At 34.4% G+C, this 27,293-nt stretch overlaps 1 protein-coding gene across 7 annotated transcripts in view; it reads left to right on the top strand.

Moving 5' to 3' along the window:
* The window catches only part of DGKB (diacylglycerol kinase beta), a 749,649-nt gene that overhangs the window by 266,340 nt on the left and 456,016 nt on the right, over nucleotides 1-27,293 (top strand). For 3 of the 7 annotated variants that reach the window (XM_057504557.1, XM_036894565.2, XM_036894560.2), the window contains 4 exons: nucleotides 828-863; nucleotides 9,491-9,607; nucleotides 24,558-24,631; nucleotides 26,801-26,875. In XM_057504557.1, the coding sequence (XP_057360540.1) occupies nucleotides 828-863; nucleotides 9,491-9,607; nucleotides 24,558-24,631; nucleotides 26,801-26,875 (302 nt within the window). The remainder of the gene's footprint in view (nucleotides 1-827; nucleotides 864-9,490; nucleotides 9,608-24,557; nucleotides 24,632-26,800; nucleotides 26,876-27,293) is intronic. The other 4 variants (XM_036894566.2, XM_036894564.2, XM_036894568.2 and 1 more) reach the window with 2 other exon arrangements.

The raw sequence follows: 27,293 nt of genomic DNA, 5'->3' as shown, positions 1-27,293 counted from the left end.
CTAATATTATATGTGTGACTTGTCAACAACTCTTTCAAATCTGTTCTAAGTCCCACAGGACACAGACTTTTGGAATTTGATAACCTTTTCTCTGTTTCTTGCCATAAAAATAGACAAACAAACAAACAAACAAACAAACCCTTCCCATTGTGACTCAGAAAAGGAGGGGTGTGGACAATCGAAGATACACTGTCATGAAGACCAGCATTGTGCTACTTAAGCTCATCATTTAAAAATTATTCTCAAGTACAGTCTTGCTACTTATTTAATATTTTTATTTTTTATTGATATTAATGGAATTTTTTTTTATTTTCAGAGTATCACAAAATAAAATGAGCACCATAAGCTATGTCTACCTACATCAAAAAGACACTAAGTATTTTTAGTAAGGAATGAGAATTGGACTGGAAAATGGAAAAGTGGTCTGGGTAAATGGGCAACTTAAAAAAATTAGTAGGAATGGTTTATGAAGGATAATGGAACTTAGAAATGAATTCTTATTCAAAAATATTAATATAATACATCAGCGTTGTTATAGAGAGATCTGTGAAGCTGGCTCAGGATGTTGATCAGTCTGCTTTGGGTGGATAAATTGTATTTTGGATAAGAATTTCCACAACCTAACCCACACTGCATTAGCACATTCCTTGTTTTGCGAAAAGATACTCATTTATGTAATGAAAGTAAGCCAAAAAATTATGACAAGGGAATGTTTTTTGTGTTTACTCACTTACTTCATAGGAAAATAGTGATGTAAGAAACTTCATTAATATTTGTTTTCAGTTTGACTTTTTTTTCAGCTTTAATATGAACTTCTCTTTTTTCAGCAGACTCTGCCCACTTCAGGAGTTTCAGTCCCTGAGGTGCGTAAGCAAAAAAGGTTTTCACACTTGAAATTATAGGCCATTATACATCCTATATTGTTATGAATAACATTTGGGACTGTCTCAGTGACCTAATAATATAAATTTGTACATTTCATTTTTTCTTGTATTCTGATATTTGGATATGAGGAATCCTTGTATTTTCGTAATGGGTTACTCTTGATACATTTCTAATCTACATTTGGGATGAGGATTAGGAAAACAAGTTATTGAAACAAAGTATACAGAGAAAAATAAAGGTTACTTTGCAAAGAGTTTTCACCAGTGTATAAGAATAGCATCATTCCTAAAATGTAAGTATCTTGCAGAAAACCAAGAACTATTCAATTCTCTGAGCCATTAAACTGCAGCTTTCAGTGATAATAGGTTGAGAAACACCTACTCACTTTGAAGTGCCTATCTCTTTAATAAAAGTGAGTACATCTGCCTTAATCAATTAGCATATTGTATGGAAAGTCTTTGGAATAAAATATAGTCACAGAATAAATGACTTTGTTTTGAAAATAAATGTACACAGTGCCATGTTTATTTTCAGTGAAGTGTTAGCTTTACCTCTGCATTGCTGAAGCAAATCCTCCACATTGTTCTATGACAATATCCTATTCAGTTGTTATTATTTCTAAAGGATATGCTCAAATGGTATTTTCTTCCCTTAATATTATAACATGAATCTATTTGCCTATGAAAAATATTATTTATAATATATGAATACTATATGAATATGAATTTATTTAGAGGATAACATAATTGTACACAAATGTAATAACCTCTCTCCTATCCCCCCTAAACATTTTCTAATTAGTATAGACTGTCTCACTGAAACATTTTAAATTTCACTTTTTAACTAGAGATGTATTTGAAAATATACTTGGAGATATGCTTGTAATAGACTGTTTCTCATCTAGGAGAAATATTAAACTGCATATTCTATAAGTCAGTTGATACCATTATTATCATAATTATTATAAAATAGAGATGTTAAACGGCACACTCAAGTGAAAAAGGTACTAAGGAAGTTTATCAGTTAGTCTAATTATTTAAGTGTAAGAGAATTAATTTTTATGTTTGGGTCCTTGAGTTTAGTTTTGCTCTATCATCGCTTACCAAGTGAATTAGGCAGTTTTTGATATTGAAAGCTTTTTTCCTTAGACTTCTCAGTCTCCAAAGATCTTCCATATTCAACTATGTAATTTTTATAATATAAATTGAATAAATAGACCAATATTGATGTTTTCATAATATGCTCTTTTCACTTGTTAATTTTTTTTCTAGTATAAAGTTTTTCAAATCTCCCTACACTACACTGCTTTTTTTTTCCCTCCTGGTGTGATATACTGGTTTACATTAACAAACTTTCCACCATCCTCCAAAATCAATATATGTTTTTTCAGCAATTTTGTTCCAAAATGTTCCTAAGTCCATGTATGTATATATAAATAATTGAGTGTGTAAATAAACATAAACACACACCCACACACACAATCAAGAGCTTTATGTTGCACCATCAATAAAAATTATTTGTTGGAGTTTGTTGGCTAATTGAAAATGTAATTAAAATGCATGTGGGGTAAATTATAGAAAGAACATACCTTAAACATTTAACTTAAAATATGTAACTATATATTCATTGGCTATACTCTTGACATAGTATCAAGAGCTTTGCTATGAGGATATATCTACTATTTGGTAAGCATATAGCCTTTCTACCTTTTATCATGGTCTTATCATCCATGATAAGTTTAAATTACTAATTGTTTTCAAGTGTAATAAAAGCATTCCTTAGCTTGTAAAAAGATATTCATTTATTAATTGTTTTCAATTACTTTTGATTGTTCTAAAAATTAACAAAAAACCTCAAGGGCATCTCTGCCACAATTTGAGTATTTAAGAAACTAAACTTTTATTATTAATTTTCAAAGCTTTTATAATCATTGTGTCTGAACCCAACTTGATCATTCCTACACACACACACACACACACACACACACACACACACACGTCTTGCTTTATTATGTCTTTCCAAGGCTTGCACATTATTTTTCATGAGAACAAGTCATTTTACACTCAAATTCAGTGATTTAAGTAATAAATTACACAGTTACAATGACAAGATAAATACTACGTGAAACTGGCATAAACAGATCAGGGACTACACAGAAGTCATTGGGTTGAGCATTTAACTTATCTGTTAGTAAGAGATGCTGAGTATGAACATACAAGAGAGCTGCCTTCTCACTTCCAACCTTCCCCTTACTGTGGCCTTCTATGCTTATGGTGTACATAGGCAATGGAGAGGGAGTGAAGTTGAGGTATATACACACAGGTGTGATTTTATTAATGGCATACCATCTGCTAGTAAGCAGCCCACATAAAATGATTTTGGCATTGGCCTTCTCATTCCTAAATTTCATTTTTTCTAGTCAGAATTTCTTAAACAGAAATCTTGTAACTGGTTTATACCCAGTATGACTTTATCTTAGGAGAAGACAGGCACATAATTTGTCATGTGTGAAAACCAGGACTTATGGATCAAGTTGCAAATTGTACCTGCAGAGTTAGTTGGTTGAGTAGCACCTCCATGTATTTTAAGACTAGGTTTCAGTCTGTCTAATTTTTTGCCTCACATCTCCCCAGAGTCTCTGTCCATAATGCTGTAAAAATTATCCCCAGTTATGGTAATTTAGTGGAAAAATAAAAATAAAGCACTATAAAGTAAACAAAGTATTTCTTCACCATACCCATCTTGTACTACTATGATCTCAGCAGTATTATCTCAGTGATAAAGTATAACAATATTTAAAAAAATATTTTAAAAATGACTGCCATTTAGTGAGTGCCTATTTTATGTCAAAACCTTTATCTGTATTTTCTCAATTAATCATCACATTAATCTTCTCATTTTAGATAGAATTAATGGTGGCTTAGAGATAGTAAATAATTTGCCCTTTTACACACCAAATAAGATAAAAAACTGGTATTCAGACTCCAAGCCCATACTTTTGCCTCTGCCAAAAGTAATCTTTGTTTTTTAGTAAATATTTATTTAACTAAATTTTTTAAAAATGGAAATCTTTGTATCATTTATTATATTTATGTTTAAAATTTCATATATATATATATATATTTAAATCAAGAGGACTTTGCTACTCAGCAACAAATTTTGCTGCACCTCCCAAGGATTCCTAGTAGATGTATATCCTTTGCCACTTTGAAACGAGTTAGTTTCTCTGGGCCAGAAAACATTCAAGCCCCACAATAAGATCCCAGTAATGAAAGCGACAGCTTTGTAGCTGTCGCTAAGTGGTTTCTTGGACCTTGGAGCCTTTATAAGCCCTGATAGATACGGTGGCACTTCTGCTTCAGGGAGATGTTTTATATTGTGATATTCAAGTGTTACCTTGGAGTAAAATTACAGAGTTTATGGACAGTGCGTATGGCCTAGCTCCAGGGGCAGAAAGGGTTGAGTCTCCACGCAGGCAAGGGGTGTAGAGCTGAGAAATCAAGTTTCAGGACTGCAGTGAAGATGCTGTTGGCAGCAATGCAGCCCCTTTGGAGGGTTTGCACCAGTTGAGGTGCTTTGCTGTTGCCTGTCTACATGCTGAGACTGGACAAAAGGAAGAAAACCCTGTGCTTGGGGTAATCATCACTTACTGCTTGTAGTTTGTGAGTGATCGATAACGGCAGGTTTAAGTATTGTGGTAAACATCCCTTTTGTGAAAGCCGTTTTCAAGTGATGTACAAATACTCCACCTCTGAGAGTCAGCATGATAGAGAAAAAGAATTTTGCAGAGCACCTATTTAAAGTGGTGTCGTTTTATTTCATTTATTTCATCTTTCTGTTTTCTGTGAATGGTCTTTTCAGCTTTTCTTCTGTCTTTATTATGATGATCATTCTTTGGAATTCTAATACAATATATTCTTCAGTTAAGATTTGGTGTGTTCCTTGTAGAGTCTAAGGATCACAAAACATTGAATTTTATGTGAATTCTGTCTTTAAGATGTCTGCACAGCAAACACAAATGGTTGATATTTGAAAATGTTAAAATATCAATAGCCATATTTTATATTTTGTAGTTAAGTGTTCTGTATTCTTTCATGTTTTGTTTTGTTTTGTTGGTTAGGGTAGCTCTTTTCGGTGTTTGAATAATTTCTATTGATTAAAGCAATAGTTTTTCAACTCTTTTTATAGCTAGAATAATTTATCTGGCAGAACAAAATTTTCCTTAATTATGACAAAGCGATTTATTTTGTGGTTTACAGCCCAAAAACTTAAAAAAAAGAAGTGAAGGTGAAGTGATGAACATTGCCTGCTATTATCTGAGAGCAATTTTATCCTGAATAATGCAAAATAAGGCTGCTGAGCTCTTCTGCAACTTTTCAAAAACTTCAACATTGGGAATAACTGCCTGAAATAACATAGAGCTCTATCACTCAGAGTTCATTAACCCCCAAACAGGCTAGTGAAATTTCCGTGGACAGCAGATTTTTCAAAGATGTAAGTGCTTGCTCCTTCCTGTTCGTCAGAGAAAATATGAAAGGAGTAAAGATTTTCACAGTGGAAATAGGAAAAAGTATCCAGCTATCCTCCTGTTAGCTTACGCTGCTTACATAAAATGCGTTGAATATCTCAGAGAGACCTCTATACAGTTTGGAAGTTAATGCAAAAAAATGTGTATAATAAAAAGAAAACCATGGGAAAAGTTAAATGGCTGTGAGTTTCTCCTGTTTTAAAATTTTCAGCCTTGATTTATTCCACAAATTCCACCCACTAGGTAGGCATATTTCCCTAAAGAAACCATTTGGTCTCTTTGTGTGTGTGTGTGTGTGTGTGTGTGTGTGTGCGTGTGTTTAAACAAATGTTTATCATTTTAGTATTATCTATATTATATAGTAAGTTCACATACAGATGACATATTGAGAATTTTTTGTTAACTTGTTATGTACATATTTATCATTCTAGATTTCAAAAATAAAACTCAATTCGGGGTTTTTAATTTTTTTAATATTTTCCAGTTGTTACTATAAAACATTTGTCTACTCCACAACTTACTCAGAGGGATGACTTCTGGGAGAGACCTGAGGCCACTTAATCAACTGTTATCTGGTAGTTGGAGATTTTACCACAAAGGCATTTTCCAAACTTATATGCATATCAAGAATAAAATAATGTTAACCGACTGTTGTGGTAGTTCTTTATAGACATGTATATACATGTCTTAAATTTCCAGTATTTCATATATAAATATAAATATAAATGTGTGTGTGTATAGTTGGAAGTTAATGCAAAAAAATGTGTATAATAAAAAGGGATACATATAACCCCATGCAGAGGGATATATACACACACACACACACACACACACACACACACACACACACACACACACATACACATATATATAGATAGTCTGGTCAAGAATACCCAGTCCAGTATGACTAATCAATTTGAATTTTTTAAAGGTTTTGTAAACTCAGCATTTTATGAATTAATGCTAAACAGCAATTTTTGGATTATATGGCAGAATATAAGTTATGTAAGATAAGGCATATCTTTCATATTGTATATTTATTTATTTATTTATTTTTAGATAATTATTTTTTATTGAAGGGTAGTTGACATTAGTTTATTTTAGTACATTACATTAGTTTCAGGTGTACAACACAGTGATTCAACATTTATATACATGATAATTCTAGGTACCAGCTATCACCATACCAAGTTGTTACAATATTTTGACTATATTCCTTATGCTATACATTACATCCCGGTTACTTATTTATTTTACAATTGGAAGTGTGTACTTTTTTTTGGTTGTTGTTGTTAGGGTATCTCTCATATTTATTGATCAAATGGTTGTTAACAACAATAAAATTCTGTATAGGGGAGTCAATGCTCAATGCACAATCATTAATCCACCCCAAGCCTAATTTTCGTCAGTCTCCAATCTTCTGAAGCATAACGAACAAGTTCTTACATGGAGAACAAATTCTTACATAGTGAATAAGTTACTCATATTGTATATTTTTATAGAATATTTTAATGTGTTTTATATCCCTGCATGACAGAACCCAGAAAGAAATTATTCTCCTATTCACTACCATTATTATGCTTTTGAACTCTTAACACAAGCTCTGAGTTTTCTAATATAACATTGAGCTTAACTTATTTAAATATATGTAACTAGTGGGATTTTTTTCATATATATATATGTATATATATATATATATATATATATATATATATAAACTTAGAAATATAACAAATATTTTGCATAATGGCAATATTGATGAGTATCCTAATGGAAGAGCCATACCTGTTTTCCATTATTTGTAATAACTTTAATTTATTGAGAACATGTTCTAATATAGGCAAAAATGTTAAGACTATACATTTTCTATTAAATCTTGTACAACTCTGAGAAATAGGTATTACTATCTCCATTTTGAATAAGAGTTAAGTTCTTTAAGGTTATATTATTTTAGTAGAAGAGATGGGATTCAACAAAAGGTTTCTGCCTTAAAATCTCATTTTATAATCCACTCCTACTATGCATTATATAGCCATATTAACTATCTGTGGACAAAATTGTAATTGCAAACTTAGAAAAACCTATCTATCTTTAAAAATATCAATGTTTTTGCCAGAAATTAAGCTATATGAAATTATATCATTTCCCAAATAATCTGAATTTTGGAAAATCTATTACACCACCCATTTTCAGCCATGCAAAAAATAAATTCAGTGTTTTTGCACCATGAAATTGCAAGGTAAATGGAGTATACTGATTAGCATCTATTTCAGTCCAAGAAGCTTTTTGATCCATCTGGCCCTATAGTATTTGAAAAGATCCACTTGTAAACATTTTCCTAAGTTGCAGAAATTGAAATGATATTCTAGGAAGTAAATATAGGGACTAGAAGATACATGTCTGAATAAATGATAGAAAATATGTGGCACTCAACACTTAAAATCCATATGGCAGACATTGCTAACTGATCAGGACAATTTTCACACTCAGCATAGATAGACATGACCCAAGAATCCTCCTCATCAAAATGCTTCAGGTACTTAAAAATTCTTTTTTTAATGTTAAAATTCATTTATTTCTCCATTATTTATCCTGACTTTTCTCAGGCACTGATCTAGGATTTGATGTAGAAGTGTGCAAACAAAGTACTTTCTCTTAATAGAGCTATGTTTAAATGGGAGAAGAGCAGCATTAAATTAATGAAATAGAGAACAGTTCAAGTTGTAATAGAAGGTGGATGCAGGGAATACAGAAGAGATCTTTCCAGCAGAGTACAGAGGGATTGCAAAAGCTGTGAATTAAGAGCATGATTGTGTGATCAAGGAGCAATGAGGAGGTGGGGGTAGCTGGATTGGAGTGGAAAGGGATGTGAGTGTGACAGTTGTAGAGAGAATCAGTTAAAGGAAGACAAAAATGGAAGCAGATTGATCCATCAGGGGATAGTTATAAGACTCCAGTTAAAGAAGATAATGGTGGTTGAAACCATAAATGATGAAGATGATGAGTGATCATCCAGTTAGGGATTTATTTCCAGGGAGGATAGGCAGGATTTTTTTTGTGACTGGTTTTGGATATTTTAGGATTGATGTGCATTTCAGACACTCATGTAGATACAGATAAAGTTCAAGGGAGATCAAATTCAAGGGGAAAATCTAAACAGAAAATGCACATTTAGAAATCTACATTGTAAAATTGAAATTGAAAGCCTTGGTATTAAATGAAGTTACCTAGAGACTAAGTGCAGATAGTGAAGATGAGAGGTTCAAGGAAGAGGTTAAGTGTTATGGGTTGCAAAGCAGGAGGAGGAACCCACAAAAGAGGCAGTGAGGGCACAGTTAGTGAAGAGGAGAGCTTAGAGAGGTGTCCTGGAAGCTCAGCGAGCAAGTATTCAAGGGGAAGAAGTCATTTCTATCAAATCCTGCTTAAAAGTTGAGAATATAAAGACCAATCAGTAGGTGCAGCAATGGAAGGTCATTGTTGATTTTAATAAAAGCTAATATGGTGGATTAATGGTGATCAAATTTTATTGGTTTGAGTTGAAGAGAGAGTGAGAGGAGAGAAATTAGAAATAAGGAGCCTACAATTACAAGAACCATCTCCATTATGGTGAGAAGAGGAATTAGCTAGAATGGAATGTGAGTTTTAAGTTTTATGCCATTCTTAATACAAGTGGTAGCTAAAAAGTTCACTGTGTATTCATTTTCAATATTGCATGTATTTATCAGCATTATTTTCAGTGCTCAGTACCAAATCCTTTCCATTGTAATCCTATATTATGTATCTCTACTGTTGTTTGTGAAACTAATTAGCTTTGGTGGTCCTAAATAACTTTAGATAAAGAGACATAATTGGGCACATGGGGTAAAACAATGTGGTTTCCTTTCACATAGTTTCTTTAACTGGGATTTTAATCATGCATCCATAATATGTACTGAGCCAGGTGAAAGCAATAGCTTTCATATTATTTAACTAAGAACTCCAAAATAGGAACTTGGGCCCAAGTTTGTAACCATGAAACTCTTCAATGTGTTGCCCCATTTAGTAGAACAACATTTTTATAAGATTTTTTCCGTACAGGAAAGACAAGCAACAGTGAAAAAGGAAAAGAGTGGTTCCCAGCAGCCAAATAAAGTGATGGACAAGAACAAAATGCAAAGAGCCAACTCTGTTACCGTGGATGGGCAAGGCCTGCAGGTATGATTTTTTAAGTCCAGATTTCAGTAGCTGTCTTATGTGTCACCTCTGTAGTCTTAGAGGCACATATGTGCAGGTATCAACATATTTGATTTGCCTATTAGTTCAGTAGATGAATTCAGAAGGATCTTTATTAATTTATCAAGATGTCATTTTTATCATTGATTGACACTCTAATTAGATTAATCATTTATGATGTTATCATTTAAACTCAAATTGGTAAGAGCTCTTTTGTCAATCTGAAGTTTTTACAAATTATTAGTAAATATACACATTTGTTAGATATGTTATTTATTTACATGTTTTTAGTACTTTAAAATGCCTAAAATATCCCTATAGTCTCTGACATCAAGAAAAGATTTCTTTCTGTGTGCATTTTAAGAGATCTGATAGAGTGAATGTGTTGTATTTGTTTCTCACTCCAACATGAAGACAAGCAATGAAGTTGGTGTAGTCTATGAAATTGAGTTTTTTTTCTACCTGTGTTTCTCTCTTCCAATTTCTAATTATTTTCCTTAAAACAAAATATGTTTCAAGCTTGTGTTCTCCCAGAAAACTTACAAAATAAAGATATAGTATGTCACACACTTGCATTCAATATACATGATTTTATATCTTTCTTTTTCATTTATTATTTTATCTGTGATACTACAGATTATGTGATTTATATTCCTTCATTTACAAGCACAGTTCAGAGCATGCAGGGGTTGCCTAAAAGCTTGCTTCCTCATTGTTTTGAATATCTCATTGAAAAAGTTAATAATAATTACATAAATATTGATAATGAGGTTACTGATTTGTTTTGATTTAATAAAATACATTGTGAATAGAAAATCTTTTGTAAGTTATTAAACTCAAATGTAAGAATGGGAAATTCTAAATGATAAAATTATTACATTAATTAGAGAGTATAGAAGTTGATTATCAAAAGACTAAATCAGGATTTATACTTTCTGGAAGTCACATCTATGTGTTTGGCAAGCTCATTGAAAATCCCAAATATAAATCTATCCACAATTTTAATAGCAAAATTCTTAATATAGTGATCCTGTAAAGTTTCTAGTGAAAAAAAAAGAAATCAACATTTGTAAATTTAATACATAAATTGCAAATGTTGTTTAGTTTAAATCTTTAGACACTCTGTTTCTGCAATGAAAATAGTAAATTTGAAAATTTAAATTTAAATTTAAAATAAAAAAACTTTAAAAAGTCAAGCATATTTCACACAGATCTACATGAAAGGGAAACATAAATCATTCGTTAAACAGTATATGGTAGACATTTTTATGCATATTAGTTAAGTGAATTCTCTCAATAGATGAGATAAATATTACTTAATTCTCTCAATAAACATTTGTTAAATAATAATAGTCATTATTATTACCAGTACTTCGAAAATGATTATACTGATGTTCAGAAGTAAAGTTATTTCCGAGCCTCACAGTTAGTGGTAAAGCCAAGGTTTGAATGAGGACCTCTGACTCAGAGTTTACATATTTTACTCCTGTGAAACCCTGTCTCATCAGTTATCGTATTTCAATGGGTGTATGAATGCTATATTTCCGACTATCTTGTTCTTTAATATGCTTTCGTATTGCTGCAGACTCTGTAATAAAAATAGTTTATGTACTAGAATAATAACTTCTGTAGTCACACTTTCCTAAGATTGAGTAATCATGCTTGACTTTCCCCAAACCTCAAAACCAGAATTAAATGGTGCATGCAGAGTGTTTTAAAGGCATTAAACTCACATAGTAATATAAGTTGCATTTTCTTTTTTATTCAAAAAGTAACTGAAATATTCAACCTTATTGCAACTAAATTGGTCACGTTAAAAGCAATAGATGACTAACTTTCTCTGCGGACATGTTTCACCTCTCTTACCAGAAAATAGCTTCCCAAAACTTTCTTTGACATAGAAAACTGTCAAGTAAATTTGCCAGTAAGCAAAGAGTAGACATCACCCCTTAAAGAACAGGAGGAAATAAATACTGTATTCATCATCAGCATCATCATTTTTTTAATTAAAAAAAAAGTGATATATAATCTTGTACAATAGTCTGTTTCACTTCAGTGGAATGGACTAACATATGATATACATAGGTATTCCCATAATTTTGTTGAAAATGTAAAGGTAGGGAAAAGAATAGATTCTTGAGTAACTATTTAATGCAAAAGGAAAAATAGTTTTTTTGTTGTAGTAATCAATTTTAAAGTAATAAAATGGTTGTTCTTTATCAGAAAAGGTAGAAAGGTCTACCAAAAAATTATTATTTTCTGTTTAAAAAAATACATATCATGAAAAAGCATTGAGTTGCAGCCCGGTTTGCAGATAACTCAGTGACAGAAGAGATCTACACTGCTTAAAGAAGACTATTAATCATAGTTAAGCACATTCATCTTACTTCTTTCCAGCTAACCAGCATAATGATCAGGATTATTATTTCTAATTAGAGGAAGTAATAGATCATGTATAACCTTAGGATGAGTCTCATTAATTAACCCAAGTCCTAGGGGACTTCAAATAGAGGTGGTTAGGCACTCTGTCTTTGTCATTGCTCACACCATAGGTTTACACTTAATACATATGATCAAATGTAACTGAAACTACAATTTCTTAACATGCAAGAGGTATAAAAATACAGATGGTTATCCACGTGTAAATGCATAAGTGTAACAAGAGAACTATTTCAACTTTATTATGCTAAAGTTACCTTGTCTCCAGTGATTCTTTGAGACAAATTTCAAAAAAAGAGGGTCAGTTGAGAATTGAATGTCTGGCTTTTAATATTCTAAACAACAGAAAAAAGGGATATTTTTATACTTAAATACCTAAACCTGAACCAGTGTTGTCTCCACCACAACTGCTTCTCCCCATCATTATTGTCTTTCTTATTTGCATTATCTCTTCTGTATAATCACCAACACTGTAAACTGTGCATACACATACACACTCTACACAATTGTATAGTGTGTGTATAAAATCAATTATCTTTGATTGGTGTTTAAGCACATGTATGAGAGAGAGAGAGAGAGAGTGTGTGTGTGTGTGTGTGTCCCTTGCCCACTTTGGGATCCTCAAGCCTGTTGACTCTTTCATAATTAGTTCTTCATTGTCATTTTAACTCCCTAAGTTCAAAATTATTATTCTACACATTGAGTAATACAACAGCCTTTCAATGGAGTTCCTGTTTCTGTACATATAATGTACTAAATTATAAATGATATGGAAAAATGGAACTGAATAAAAGGCATTAGGACTTAGAGTTGGAGTTGTCTATAATTTTAAGATGACTGTATTTGGCCTCATTGATATTTGGAATTTTAATAAAGGTGATATTTGAATAAAGATTTAGGAAGGCAGTTGGTCTGGCTATCTAGGGCATGGGCTTCCCTGAGACGGGTGCATGCCCAGCAAGTTCTGAGGTCGGCCAGGATGAGTGTATTGCTGCAGAGCTCTGAGCAAGATGAAAAATGGCAGAGTGCTTTAAAGGGGTAACAGTAGCTGGTGCTGTAAAGCCTTCAAGGTCTGCATAAGGACTGGCCTTTTCTCTTAGATAAGGAGATACAGTGTGATCTGAATTTTAAAAGGCTTGTTCACTCTTGCTGAGATTAGATGGTTAGGGAGCAAGTTTGAAGGCTCCTGCCAGTTATCCAGGATACATAGGATGGGGGCTTGTCTAGGGTAGAGCAGTGGAGGTGAAGGGATGGGTTCTGCATATATTTGGAGGACAGAGTCAGCAGGATATGCTTATAAATCAGATATACGGTTTATTAGAAAGTGAGGAATAAGGGATATATCTAAGGTGTTTGGCCCATGCAACTAAAATGATGGAGTTGCTATTGACTGAGATGGAGAAAGGTATGGGTGAATATGGTTTAGAGAAAAATTTATGATGTTGTTAGACAGCTAAATGGAGATACCAAATAAGCAGACAGATATGGGAATCTAGAATCCAAGGGAGAGAACAGATAAGAATTTGGAAGTGAAAGTCGTATTGATGGCACTTGACACCATCAGATAAAACAGTATCACTGAGGGAGAGAGCATTTATAGAGAGGAGTCATTGATCTGAGATCCAAAACCAGTCTGACTCTGAAGTCATGCCCATTAATATCTACTGTATAGAACTACCCCTTTGTGTAAATAAATAAGATTTTACAGAATTAGCTCTATTCTTTACAGAGGAGAATCCAGTATAAATTTATACAATTTATATAATTATGCAATTTATACAATTTACTAAGTAATATACCTAATTTATTACCGTTCTTCAAGATTTTTCAAGTACCACAGGTGCTATAAACTCTTCCTTGAACATTTTCTATCTTCAGTATCTTCCTTGTTATATTGTATTTCCCTGTCCCAATATATCTTAACAATTGGTCTGAGAAGACCTGGGTTCTGTGGAGATGTGTCAAGCAGAATGGTGAGGTGATTAAAGGCTGAGACCAAGTTCAAGGTTCTTTCATGGTTCAAACAGAGCACCTTCCCTTTCATCTGTTTTATATATTGTTCCTCTTAAGATTGTTTCAAATGCTGTATAAATGTTTGCTGACAAAAACAAATAGGTTTAAGATGACAGAAGTGTATATATTTATGTTTTAGGTTTTCTCCCCATCACCTCATCAAAATTATAATAAAAATGGTACAATATGTTAGGATGGCAATAAATCAGTTTTCAAAATAACTGGGTTATGCATCTTACTCCAAATTTTGTATAAAATAAAAATTCAAAATTCATATGTTATAGACTATTTTAGATAGGGTTCAAAGAGAATCAGTGAACTTGAGTATAACATTGATACATTAGTGCTATCTAACCCCGGAGACTATTTGACCTTTACCAGTTCTCCCAATAATGTCTTTTATAACAGAAACAGCTAGTCTAGACTCATAAAAATATAAACTTCATCATTCTTTTAAATTCTCCCTTAATCTAAATTCTCTTCTATTTTTCTAATCCATTTGGCCTATTTATCCATTCACCCACTGCTAAAAAATGAGATCCAGATTTTTATATTTTGAGATCCTCTGTAAACTACATATATTCTAGTGGGATATTTATTTATTCACAATAATGTACAGCTTAGAACACAAGTGTTCTAGCATGGTACTGACCTTTGATAGATGATTATGATGCCTTTAAATATTCTAATAAATAAATATTTCTGAAAGGCATTCCAAAACACATTTTCAAATAAACACCAAATATTGAGTTTAACATAATCTCATATAATGGTAAATTGAATGCTGAGTTTGTGGAAGCTCATTCTTATAAGTGTTTGGATTCAGATTTTTTTTTTTTTTTTTTTATTGAAGGGTAGTTGACAACAGTATTGCATTACATTAGTTTCAGGTGTACAACACAGTGATTCAACATTTATATACATGATAATTCTAGGTACCAGGTATCACCATACCAGGTTGTTACAATATTTTGACTATATTCCTTATGCTATACATTACATCCCGGTTACTTATTTATTTTACAATTGGAAGTGTGTTTATATATATATTTTGTGAGGGCATCTCTAATATTTATTGATCAAATAGTTGTTAACCACAATAAATTTCTGTATAGGGGGGTCAATACTCAATGCACAATCATTAATCCACCCCAAGCCTAATTTTCGTCAGTCTCCAATCTTCTGATGCATAAATAACAAATTCTTACATGGAGCACAAATTCTTACATAGTGAATAAGTTACATGGTGAACAGTGCAAGGGCAGTCATCACAGAAGCTTTCGGTTTTGTTCATGCATTATGAACTATACACAGTCAGTTCAAATATGAATATTCATTTGATTTTTAAACTTGATTTATATGTGGATACCACATTTCTCTATTATTATTATTTTTAATAAAATGCTGAAGTAGGTAGATACGAGATAAAGGTAGAAAACAGAGTTTAGTGTTGTAAGAGAGCAAATGTAGATGATCAGGTGTGTGCCTGTAGGCTATGTGTTTATCCGAGCTAGACGAGGGCAATAAACATCCATGTATGCAGAAGATTTCTCTCAGAACATGAGGGGGGAGGTTCTAAGCCTCACCTCTGCTGCTCCCCATTTTCTCACCACATGGCCCCCTGCGACTGTGCCTGTCTTAGGTTGTTCCTCCCTTGAGGAATCTTACCTGTCTCTGGCTAACCAGTCATCTTCCGGGGCCATACAGGGAAATGTTAAGTTGGTAGGTGAGAGAGAAGCCTTATTGTTTGAAAAGGTTAGCTTTTTACTTCTTTGCATATTTATGCCCTGTGGCATCTATGCCCAGCATTTGTCTTGAGGTATTCTAACCACTTGGAAGAATTATGATATTCGGTAAATTCGACATGTGGCACGAGTTCTATTTAAAGGTTGTGATTAGGTAGGAAGAAGAAAAGCTATAGAAGTAGCAGGCGGAAGAAAACCTGGGAAGATTGATTATTTCTTTGACATATCTTCTTGTAGAGTAACTTCAGCATGGATAGGTTTTAAACTACTAATTAAATTGTGCACACACATTAACATAATAGGAATATAGTTACCTAACCAAAGCATACCTGTAATTACCAGCCATCTCCAGTGAAACCAAGAAAACCAGTTAGGCACCTTAGGCATTTGTGAAAACTTATCTATGATATGGTGGATATTGTCCGACTGAACTTAAACAGTCTGAGAGAATTCAGATAAACTAGAACAACCCATTCCTGGGGACTGTTCATATCCCATATGTTCTTTTAACGATAAATAGTCTGTGGTTGTAAGATTTTGGAGTGCTACAATTTGCACTTCTCCTAATTCTTGGTTGAGTTCCAACAGTATAGATCCAGTCCAATTTTTGTTTTACTGTATGCACAGGCCAGCTTAGATATCTCCTTCATCATTCCCATGGCAAGTCCAGGAACTGGTGGGATGAGTGCATCTACACCTGTGACAGTGCGTGGATCTTTGTTGGAGTTTTTTTTTTTTTTTGCTGATCATCTTCTGTCATGAGTCTTCCCGAGAGTGCTGATGTTGGAAGTTCTTTTTCATATCGTATCTTAGTTCATTTTTGGGGTAGCCAAATTAGGCTTTGATCCTCTGTATAAACACAAACAGACCCTTTGCCTACACTTTTATATGCCCTTTATATCATTGTGTAGAACTCATTAGAGGTCACCACATAGGAACTGCTTTTTTTTTTTTTTTTTTTTTTTAATCATTAATCTACACTTACATGACGAATACTTTGTTTACTAGACTCTCCCCTATACCAGGTCCCCCCTATATACTCCTTTACAGTCACTGTCCATCAGCGTAGCAAACTGTTGTAGAATCACTACTTGTCTTCTCTGTGTTGTACAGCCCTCCCCTTTCTCCCACCCCGCTATGGATGCTAATCTTAATACCCCTCTTTTACTGCCCCCCCTTATCCCTCCCTACCCACCAATCCTCCCCAGTCCCTTTCCCTTTGGTACCTGTTAGTCCATTCTTGAGTTCTGTGATTCTGCTGCTGTTTTGTTCTTTCAGTTTTTCCTTTGTTCTTATATTCCACAGATGAGTGAAATCATTTGGTATTTCTCTTTCTCTGCTTGGCTTATTTCACTGAGCATAATACCCTCCAGCTCCATCCATGTTGCTGCAAATGGTTGGATTTGCCCTTTTCTTATGGCTGAGTAGTATTCCATTGTGTATATGTACCACATCTTCTTTATCCATTCATCTATCGATGGACATTTAGGTTGCTTCCAATTCTTGGCTATTGTAAATAGTGCTGCGATAAACAGAGGGGTACACTGGTCTTTCTCATACTTGATTGCTGCATTCTTAGGGTAAATTCCTAGGAGTGCAATTCCTGGGTCAAATGGTATGTCTGTTTTGAGCATTTTGATGTACCTCCATACTGCTTTCCACAATGGTTGAACAAGTTTACATTCCCACCAGCAGTGTAGGAGGGTTCCCCTTTCTTCACAGCCTCGCCAACATTTGTTGTTGTCTGTCTTTTGGATGGCAGTCATCCTTACTGGTGTGAGGTGATACCTCATTGTAGTTTTAATTTGCATTTCTCTGATAATTAGCGATGTGGAGCATCTTTTCATGTGTCTGTTGGCCATCTGTATTTCTTTTTTGGAGAACCGTCTGTTCAGTTCCTTTGCCCATTTTTTAATTGGGTTATTTGTTTTTTGTTTGTTGAGGTGTGTGAGCTCTTTATATATTCTGGACGTCAAGCCTTTATCGGATGTGTCATTTTCAAATATATTCTCCCATACTGTAGGGTTCCTTTTTGTTCTATTGATGGTGTCTTTTGCTGTACAGAAGCTTTTCAGCTTAATATAGTCCCACTTGTTCATTTTTGCTGTTGTTTTCCTTGCCCGGGGAGATATGTTCAAGAAGAGGTCACTCATGTTTATGTCTAAGAGGTTCGTGTCTATGTTTTCTTCCAAGAGTTTAATGTTTTCGTGACTTACATTCAGGTCTTTGATCCATTTTGAGTTTACTTTTGTATATGGGGTTAGACAATGGTCCAGTTTCATTCTCCTACATGTAGCTGTCCAGTTTTGCCAGCACCATCTGATTAAGAGACTGTCATTTCGCCATTGTATGTCCATGGCTCCTTTATCAAATATTAATTGACCATATATGTCTGGGTTAATGTCTGGATTGTCTAGTCTGTTCCATTGGTCTGTGGCTCTTTTCTTGTGCCAGTACCAAATTGTCTTGATTACTATGGCTTTATAATAGAGCTTGAAGTTGGGGAGTGAGATCCCCCCTACTTTATTCTTCTTTCTCAGGATTGCTTTGGCTATTCAGGGTCTTTGCTGGTTCCATATGAATTTTTGAATTATTTGTTCCAGTTCATTGAAGAATGTTGCTGGTAGTTTCATAGGGATTGCATCAAATCTGTATATTGCTTTGGGCAGGATGGCCATTTTGACGATATTAATTCTTCCTAGCCATGAGCATGGGATGCGTTTCCATCTGTTAGTGTCCCCTTTAATTTCTCTTAAGAGTGACTTGTAGTTTTCAGAATATAAGTCTTTCACTTCTTTGGTTAGGTTTATTCCTAGGTATTTTATCTTTTTTGATGCAATTGTGAATGGAGTTGTTTTCCTGATTTCTCTTTCTGTTGGTTCATTGTTAGTATATAGGAAAGCCACAGATTTCTGTGTGTTGATTTTGTATCCTACAACTTTGCTGTATTCCGATATCAGTTCTAGTAGTTCTGGGGTGGAGTCTTTAGGGTTTTTTATGTACAGTATCATGTCATCTGCAAATAGTGACAGTTTGACTTCTTCTTTGCCAATCTGGATTCCTTGTATTTTTTTGTTTTGTCTGATTGCTGTGGCTAGGACCTCCAGTACTATGTTAAATAACAGTGGGGAGAGTGGGCATCCCTGTCTAGTTCCCGATCTCAGCGGAAATGCTTTCAGCTTCTCGCTATTCAATATAATGTTGGCTGTGGGTTTTTCATAGATGGCCTTTATTATGTTGAGGTACTTGCCCTCTATTCCCATTTTGCTGAGAGTTTTTATCATGAATGGATGTTGAACTTTGTCAAATAATTTTTCAGCATCTATGGAGATGATCATGTGGTTTTGTCTTTCTTTTTGTTGATGTGGTGGATGATATTGATGGACTTTCGAATGTTGTGCCATCCTTGCATCCCTGGGATGAATCCCACTTGGTCATGGTGTATGATGGTTTTGATGTATTTTTGAATTCGGTTTGCTAAAATTTTGTTGAGTATTTTTGCGTCTACGTTCATCAGGGATATTGGTCTGTAGTTTTCTTTTTTGGTGGTGTCTTTGCCTGGTTTTGGTATTAGGGTGATGTTAGCTTCATAGAATGAGTTTGGGAGTATCCCCTCCTCTTCTATTTCTTGGAAAACTTTAAGGAGAATGGGTATTATGTCTTCTCTGTATGTCTGATAAATTTCCGAGGTAAATCCATCTGGCCCGGGGGTTTTGTTCTTTGGTAGTTTTTTGATTACCGCTTCAATTTCGTTGCTGGTAATTGGTCTGTTTAGATTTTCTGTTTCTTTTTGGGTCAGTCTTGGAAGGTTGTATTTTTCTAGGAAGTTGTCCATTTCTCCTAGGTTTCCCAGCTTGTTAGCATATAGGTTTTCATAGTAGTCTCTAATAATTCTTTGTATTTCTGCGGGGTCCGTCGTGATTTTTCCTTTCTCATTTCTGATACTGTTGATTTGTGTTGACTCTCTTTTCTTCTTAATAAGTCTGGCTAGAGGCTTATCTATTTTGTTTATTTTCTCGAAGAACCAGCTCTTGGTTTCATTGATTTTTGCTATTGTTTTATTCTTCTCAATTTTATTTATTTCTTCTCTGATCTTTATTATGTCCCTCCTTCTGCTGACCTTAGGCCTCATTTGTTCTTCTTTTTCCAATTTCGATAGTTGTGACATTAGACCGTTCATTTGGGATTGCTCTTCCTTTTTTAAATATGCTTGGATTGCTATATACTTTCCTCTTAAGACTGCTTTTGCTGTGTCCCACAGAAGTTGGGGCTTAGTGTTGTTGTTGTCATTTGTTTCCATATATTGCTGGATCTCCATTTTGATTTGGTCATTGATCCATTGATTATTTAGGAGCGTGTTGTTTAGCCTCCATGTGTTTGTGAGCCTTTTTGCTTTCTTTGAACAGTTTATTTCTAGTTTAATGCCTTTGTGGTCTGAAAAGTTGGTTAGTAGGGTTTCAATCTTTTGGAATTTACTGAGGCTCTTTTTGTGTCCTAGTATGTGGTCTATTCTGGAGAATGTTCCATGTGCACTTGAGAAGAATGTGTATCCTGTTGCTTTTGGATGTAGAGGTCTGTAGATGTCTATTAGTTCCATCTGTTCTAGTGTGTTGTTCAGTGCCTCTGTGTCCTTACTTATTTTCTGTCTGGTGGATCTGTCCTTTGGAGTGAGTGGTGTGTTGAAGTCTCCTAGAATGAATGCATTGCATTCTATTTCCTCCTTTAGTTCTATTAATATTTGTTTCAGGTATGTTGGTGCTCCTGTATTGGGTGCATATATATTTATAATGGTTATATCCTCTTGATGGACTGAGCCCTTTATCATTATGTAATGTCCTTCTTTGTCTTTTGTTACTTTCTTTATTTTGAAGTCTGTTTTGTCTGATACCAGAATTGCAACACCTGCTTTCTTCTCTCTGTTGTTTGCTTGAAATATCTTTTTCCGTCCCTTGACTTTAAGTCTGTGCGCGTCTTTGGGTTTGAGGTGAGTCTCTTGTAAGCAGCATATGGATGGATCTTGCTTTTTTATCCATTCTATTACTCTGTGTCTTTTGATTGGTGCATTCAGTCCATTTACATTTAGGGTGATTATTGAAAGGTATGAATTTATTGCCATTGCAGGCTTTAAGTTTGTGGTTACCAAAGGTTTAGGGTTAGCTTCTTTACTATCTTACTGTCTAACTTAACTCGCTTGTTGAGCTATTATAAACACAGTCTGATGATTCTTTATTTCTCTCCCTTCTTATTCCTCCTCCTCCCTTCTTCATATGTTGGGTGTTTTGTTGTGTGCTCTTTTTAGGAGTGCTCCCATCTAGAGCAGTCCCTGTAGGATGCCCTGTAGAGGTGGTTTGTGGGAGGCAAATTCCCTCAACTTTTGCTTGTCTGGGAATTGTTTAATCCCTCCTTCATATTTAAATGATATTCGTGCTGGATACAGTAGTCTTGGTTCGAGGCCCTTCTGTTTCATTGCATTAAGTATATCATGCCATTCTCTTCTGGCCTGTAGGGTTTCTCTTGAGAAGTCTGATGATAGCCTGATGGGTTTTCCTTTGTAGGTAACCTTTTTTTTCTCTCTGGCTGCCTGTAATACTTTGTCCTTGTCTTTGATCTTTGCCATTTTAATTATTATGTGTCTTGGTGTTGCCCTCCTTGGATCCCTTGTCATGGGAGTTCTGTGTACCTCTGTGGTCTGAGAGGCCATTTCTTCCCCTAGTTTGGGGAAATTTTCAGCAATTATTTCTTCAAAGACATTTTCTATCCCCTCTTCTCTCTCTACTTCTTCTGGAATACCTATGATTCTGATATTGTTCCTTTTCGTTTGATCACTCAGCTCTCTTAAAATTCTTTCATTCCTGGAGATCCTTTTATCTCTCTCTGCATCAGCTTCTCTGCGTTCCTGTTCTCTGTTTTCTAGTCCATTAATGGTCTCTTGCATCTCGTCCATTCTGTTTTGAAGTCCTTCCAGAGCTTGTTTTATTTCTGAATTCTCCTTCCTTAGTTCTTGCATATTTCTCTGCAAGTCCATCAGCATGGTTATGACTTTTGTTTTGAATTCTTTTTCAGGAAGACTGGCTAAATCTATCTCCCCAGATTCCTTCTCAGGGGAAGATGTAACAGATGCCAAAGCTGTCTGGGTTAGTCTTGTCTGGATCATATTTTTTTGCCTTTTCATGTTGACAGGTGCTATTGACTGTCAGCTGGGAGGGCCAAAATTTTCACTTGCTCCTGGCCTTTCTTTACTGGGACAACTGCGACCCCTAGTGGCTTCTGTTGGGTAATTGCGTGTAGACTGGGTCTTTGTGTCTTGCCTGGCCGGAAGGGAGAAATTTCCCTTTCTGTGGGCGGAATTTGTCTCAGGCTGCTTCTCTGCTTTCGCAGCGCCCTGTGGGGTAATGGATGGGGGGGCTGCTTGACTGTTTGCCTCCGTGAGGGGTCTCAGAGATGTTGCCCAGGGGGTTAGTGCACCCGGTTTTCCCTGTAATTTCCAGCTGCTGTACTGTGACCTGGGTTGTTTCCGTCAAGCTGTTAAGTCCCTGTCCCTTTAAGACTTTCAAAAAGCCCCCGCTTTTCTTTGTCACAGGGGCATCAGCTTCGGCACCCGCTCAGAGGTCTTACTCCCTGTTTCCCCAGTATCCAGGGCCCCCTGGGCACGTACTGTGTCTGCGCTCTGGCCCGGATGGCTGGGGCTGGGTGTTCGGCAGTCCTGGGCTCCGTCTCCCTCCCGCTCTGCCTCCTCTTCTCCCGCCGGGAGCTGGGGGGAGGGGTGCTCGGCTCCCGCGGGGCCGGGGCTTGTATCTTACCCCTTTCACCAGTCGCTGGTTTCTCGCTGGTGTAGCTGCAGTCTGGCCACTGTCCTGCGTCTTCTGGTCTCTCTTTTAGGGCTAGTTGTGTTTGTTGTATTTTCAAAAGTATATATGTTTTTGGGAGGGGATTCCCACTGTCCTACTCACGCCGCCATGTTGGCTCCGCCTCCTGGATTCAGATTTAATGAATGTTTTGCTAAAAAATCTTTACCTTGAGATTCTTACCTCCATTTAAAAGTAAGGAGTAACAATTCGAATTAAGTGCAGAAATTAACTAACACCCACATCTGGTAGCATTATGTTTCACACGTAAAAACTTTAGGAGTTCTATCTGATTTTATAATAGAATGAGTAATAAAGGAAATTGAATAATAGTGTTCAGATAAAGGTGTGCTTTGATGTGTTTTTCATTTTAACTTTAGTGTGGAGAGAAGGGCACACATTGCAAGCTGGTAACAATGGCTTAACCTACATTTTCTATACATTAATTGACTGAGCACCTTTGGTTCAGGAGATGACTACTGATCCCGATCATCTGTCTCACCTCCTAACTGAATTAGAAACAAGTGAGGAACAAAAAATTTGTGTCTCTTTACAAAGGGAAATAAGGCAGAGACAGACACAATATATCATAATGAGAACAAGTTGGGTAAGAGTAGAAAAGTTAAGAATATTTCACTCAACCTTCTTATGTAACTAATGTGAAGATTTTAACATTTTCCTAGTAACTATACTCATGAGAAAATGTCATTTCACTTAATACTGGAGGAAAATATATTGATAGAATATTTAAATTTATGCTGTTTAAACAAAAAGGAAGAAAGGAAGTCATATGGTGAAGGGTTGTTTTTAATTGTCTCATTAAATGTTTAAAGATACTTTCTAGGGGAAAAATAACACAATAAAGGATACTTGAATCTACTTTAAAAAAGTAAATTGATCTAAAACTTTTCAACTTAGTACTTAGGGGACTCCATTAATTGCATATTTTTGTTACTAAGTATTTTTTGTCACATTGTATTTAGATGGAAGTTATGTTGTAGTATATGGAGTCAAGTAAAAATGCCAAGGGTTCTCCTTTATCACCCTATCAAAAACTATCTCCCACCAGTGAGTGCTATATATCATTTTACCAGCTTTATTTCTCTTTATGGCAGGTTTCACTCCTAACTGTATTTGTTTCTTGTCTGTTTCTCCACTGGAATATAAGCTCCAAGAGGACAGGCAGTTTTTCTTGTTCAACTGAGAAATGATAGTAGGGATGCAATTTCCTGGATCCCTGTTTAGCAAATGGACTTAATTAACTGGCACCCTACTCTCAGCAGGGAAAGAAAGCATTGAGGAAACACTGTGTAGAGGGGCACTCCCAGGCAAAAGGGAGCCTCAAACCATCTTTTTGAGATTCTAGTTCACAAGTGGTTGGGAAGATGGATTCCACACATGCTACAAAGCTCTAAAGTAGGGGTTGTCCATAAAAGTGGGGCTCTCTATAATTTGATCCCCTCCTTTTCCTGTAATATTTTTACCCCTTCTATATTCTGCTTTATTCTGATTGTTTTACTTACTGTCCGAATAATTTGTGTCTTTTGTTTTCATCTCATAGCTATTCAAATGTTACTCATTCTTCATAGCTGCCTTCCACTCTGTCCTATAAATAGCTAGTCCCCACCACTCTCTGTGGAGTGGGTATTCCTCTTAACACACACACACACACACACACACACACACACACAGCTACAGAGAGAGAGTCAAAGCACAGGGTTTAACTGAATTACTAAATAGATCTATCTATCCTCTGTCTATCTAATTATAGTGTGGAACAGCCATATTCTTGAATTTGCTAATTGATATTTCATGACAAAAATAACAGTGGGTCCTCTTACTTTATATAAAGTATGAATGATTTGTCCTTACATCTAACTTTTCTTCTAGATTACTCCTGTTCCTGGTACTCATCCACTTTTAGTTTTTGTGAACCCCAAAAGTGGTGGGAAACAAGGAGAACGGTATGTTTTTAAAAATCAGATTTATTTTCTATATCATATATAAACTAAAATTATGGTATAAAGATATTTAAAAACATTATTTCTCATGTTTTACTAACTTTAATATGAAATAAATGGTTAATATCTATATGTAATATATTGTTTATAGGTTTAAATTTAAGAATGGCTTTTTATAAATATTTTTATTTATTTATCTCAGATATCTGAGTTCTCTTTACCTGAATTTATATCCAGCTTGTAGAAAAAAATATATATAATAATTTTCTGCATGTGCATTTTGGAGAACATGATGCCATATATCCTGGAGAAGCACAGTCTATTTAATCTGTGTAAAAATGAGCTGATCTGTGAGGTATCTTGATATTCTGGCAGACACAAAATTCTCATTTTTGTAATGAGTTAATGATTAATAATATTTAATAAAAATCTGAAAGTCGCCACATTGAAGAGTAAATCTACATCCTCTGAAAAAGTACTGTCAAAAACAAAATGCAGGTGTACTTGCCTTAATAATTCCTAGAAGTCTTTACTAATCCCAATAAAAAAATGAGCAATCAGATAAAAGCACTCACATGAGACTATGATAATAAAACAGAAATTTCTGTTGTGGTTTACCAAATAATGCAGTTCAGGTATTTCCATAAATAGTGGAATTTTGTGATTTCCTTTCCTACCATTTAGCTTTCCAGATTTATGTCAATGAAATGAAGAGTGCTTTTTGTTACACATGATAGGAATTCTTTTAAATAACCAGTAACAATAATTAAAAATATGTACAATGCTTTATTAAAGAGAATAGTTGCCTCAGTTTTAGAGATGTAAAATAGTAATGAAATAATAATGCTAAAATTATTTTCTCCTTTGCTACAAGTCTGTCAGTTGTATATAATATATATAATAGACATTGATAAAAGTCAGCTCTTCACAAAGAATTAGGTAAGAATTCAATTCATGTTGGTAATTAGAGAAAAATGAAGGATCAAGAGAAGAAAAATGAAAAATACATTTTTAAGGGAAGAATATTCCCCTCAATTTAAGATAACATTAATCATGTAGAATGGCGCCTAACTGGCTATCTGCCTTCCTCTTCTTCCAATACATATAAATATTTTAAATTAAACAGAAAACATGTATAGATACACTAAAATCGTAAGCATGTTAAGCTAAGGTAGAGAGGAGGATGTGTGCTCCTATATGCATACCACTTACTTATGTTTTGTCCTTCATTCACTAACAGGGACCATTCAAAGTCAAAGGAAATGGAAATATGTTTTAAAGGGTAGCTATTATAAATGCAAATACAAATTTTCCCAAATGCATAAGAGGCATCTTTCATAAGCTATGGGATCCCATCAGGGTTTTCCTTTCAAACTACATGTTTTTTGTTTTTTGTTTTTACTTTTATCTATTGATACGTAGTAGAATACTGTCAGCTAACATGAATGTGTTTGTAAAATAAAAAGGAATATCTTCACATGTGTATAAAAACTAATTTAAAAAAACTAAATATATTTTACTTTTAGTAATTTGTCTAAGAATTCTGTTAGGGCTATGTATGTACTTAGAAACATTTCAGTTGCATTAGTTTTACAAAAGTTACTTCCAGAAGAAAAGGAATTATTTAATAGATGTCTGTTGAAACAGTTTAGCAATTTTATGAGCTGACTGATCAAGGTGATTATATGAAATAATTAGGCAGCTGAAGTCCCATTCTTTGCTTACATATATACATACAATGTGCACAATCCCATTTTATATGTGGGTTAGATAGTTTACATCTCTATTAGGTTGGCCCAATTACCTATACATTTCACAAGGATCAATTAGGATATATTTAAGTAATTTTATGCTGATATTAAAAAAAAAACACCTTGAAATCTAATTAGCTAAATAATGTACAAAAACAGGATAAAGAATGTTTTAAACACATATGCATACTTGGAATGATTTATAAGCTATATTGTCTTTATAATGGCTACTAAACCTCTTTTTTAAAGAGCTATTAAGTTTCTATTAAGCCATTATGCTTCTAACATTATTAATGCAAAATTTATCAAATACATTTAATTATAACTATATATATATATGCAAAATTATAACATGGATGATATTTATTTAAAATTTTGGGGTATCACTAATTTTTTTCCTTCAATATTTTCATCTTTATAGAATTTACAGAAAATTCCAGTATCTACTAAATCCTCGTCAAGTTTACAGTCTTGCTGGAAATGGGCCGATGCCAGGGTAAGTCCAATGATAATATCATTACCATTAACTCATTTACTATTAGGTAATTAAATAAGAAGCCTGACATACAGAGAAATAATATTATTTGAATACAGCAGCCAGATTAGTATACAAAAAACAATGGCTATTCACTACATAAGAGAAACAAATGCAGGTGTTTTTCAAAATAGCCTGTTTCTATACACACACACACACACACACACACACACACACACACACACACTAGCTGATGCTTAACCGTCTAACCAGCTGATTAAAGAAAGAACTGCTCTCCTCGCTTGCCTTGCTATATGTAGAATATAGATCTATAGAGTAAAGCAAAGCTGCTTAACAAAGAATAGAAATTATAATATGATTTTTTCATTTACTGCTTACAAAATCTAATGAATATCACTCTCTTATAAGGTACTTTATT

This window comes from Manis pentadactyla, chromosome 7 (assembly GCF_030020395.1).
Source record: "Manis pentadactyla isolate mManPen7 chromosome 7, mManPen7.hap1, whole genome shotgun sequence".
NCBI lineage: Eukaryota > Metazoa > Chordata > Mammalia > Pholidota > Manidae > Manis > Manis pentadactyla.
Note: the sequence above shows the minus strand (reverse complement) of the source record. Positions and strands in the feature narration are given on the sequence as shown.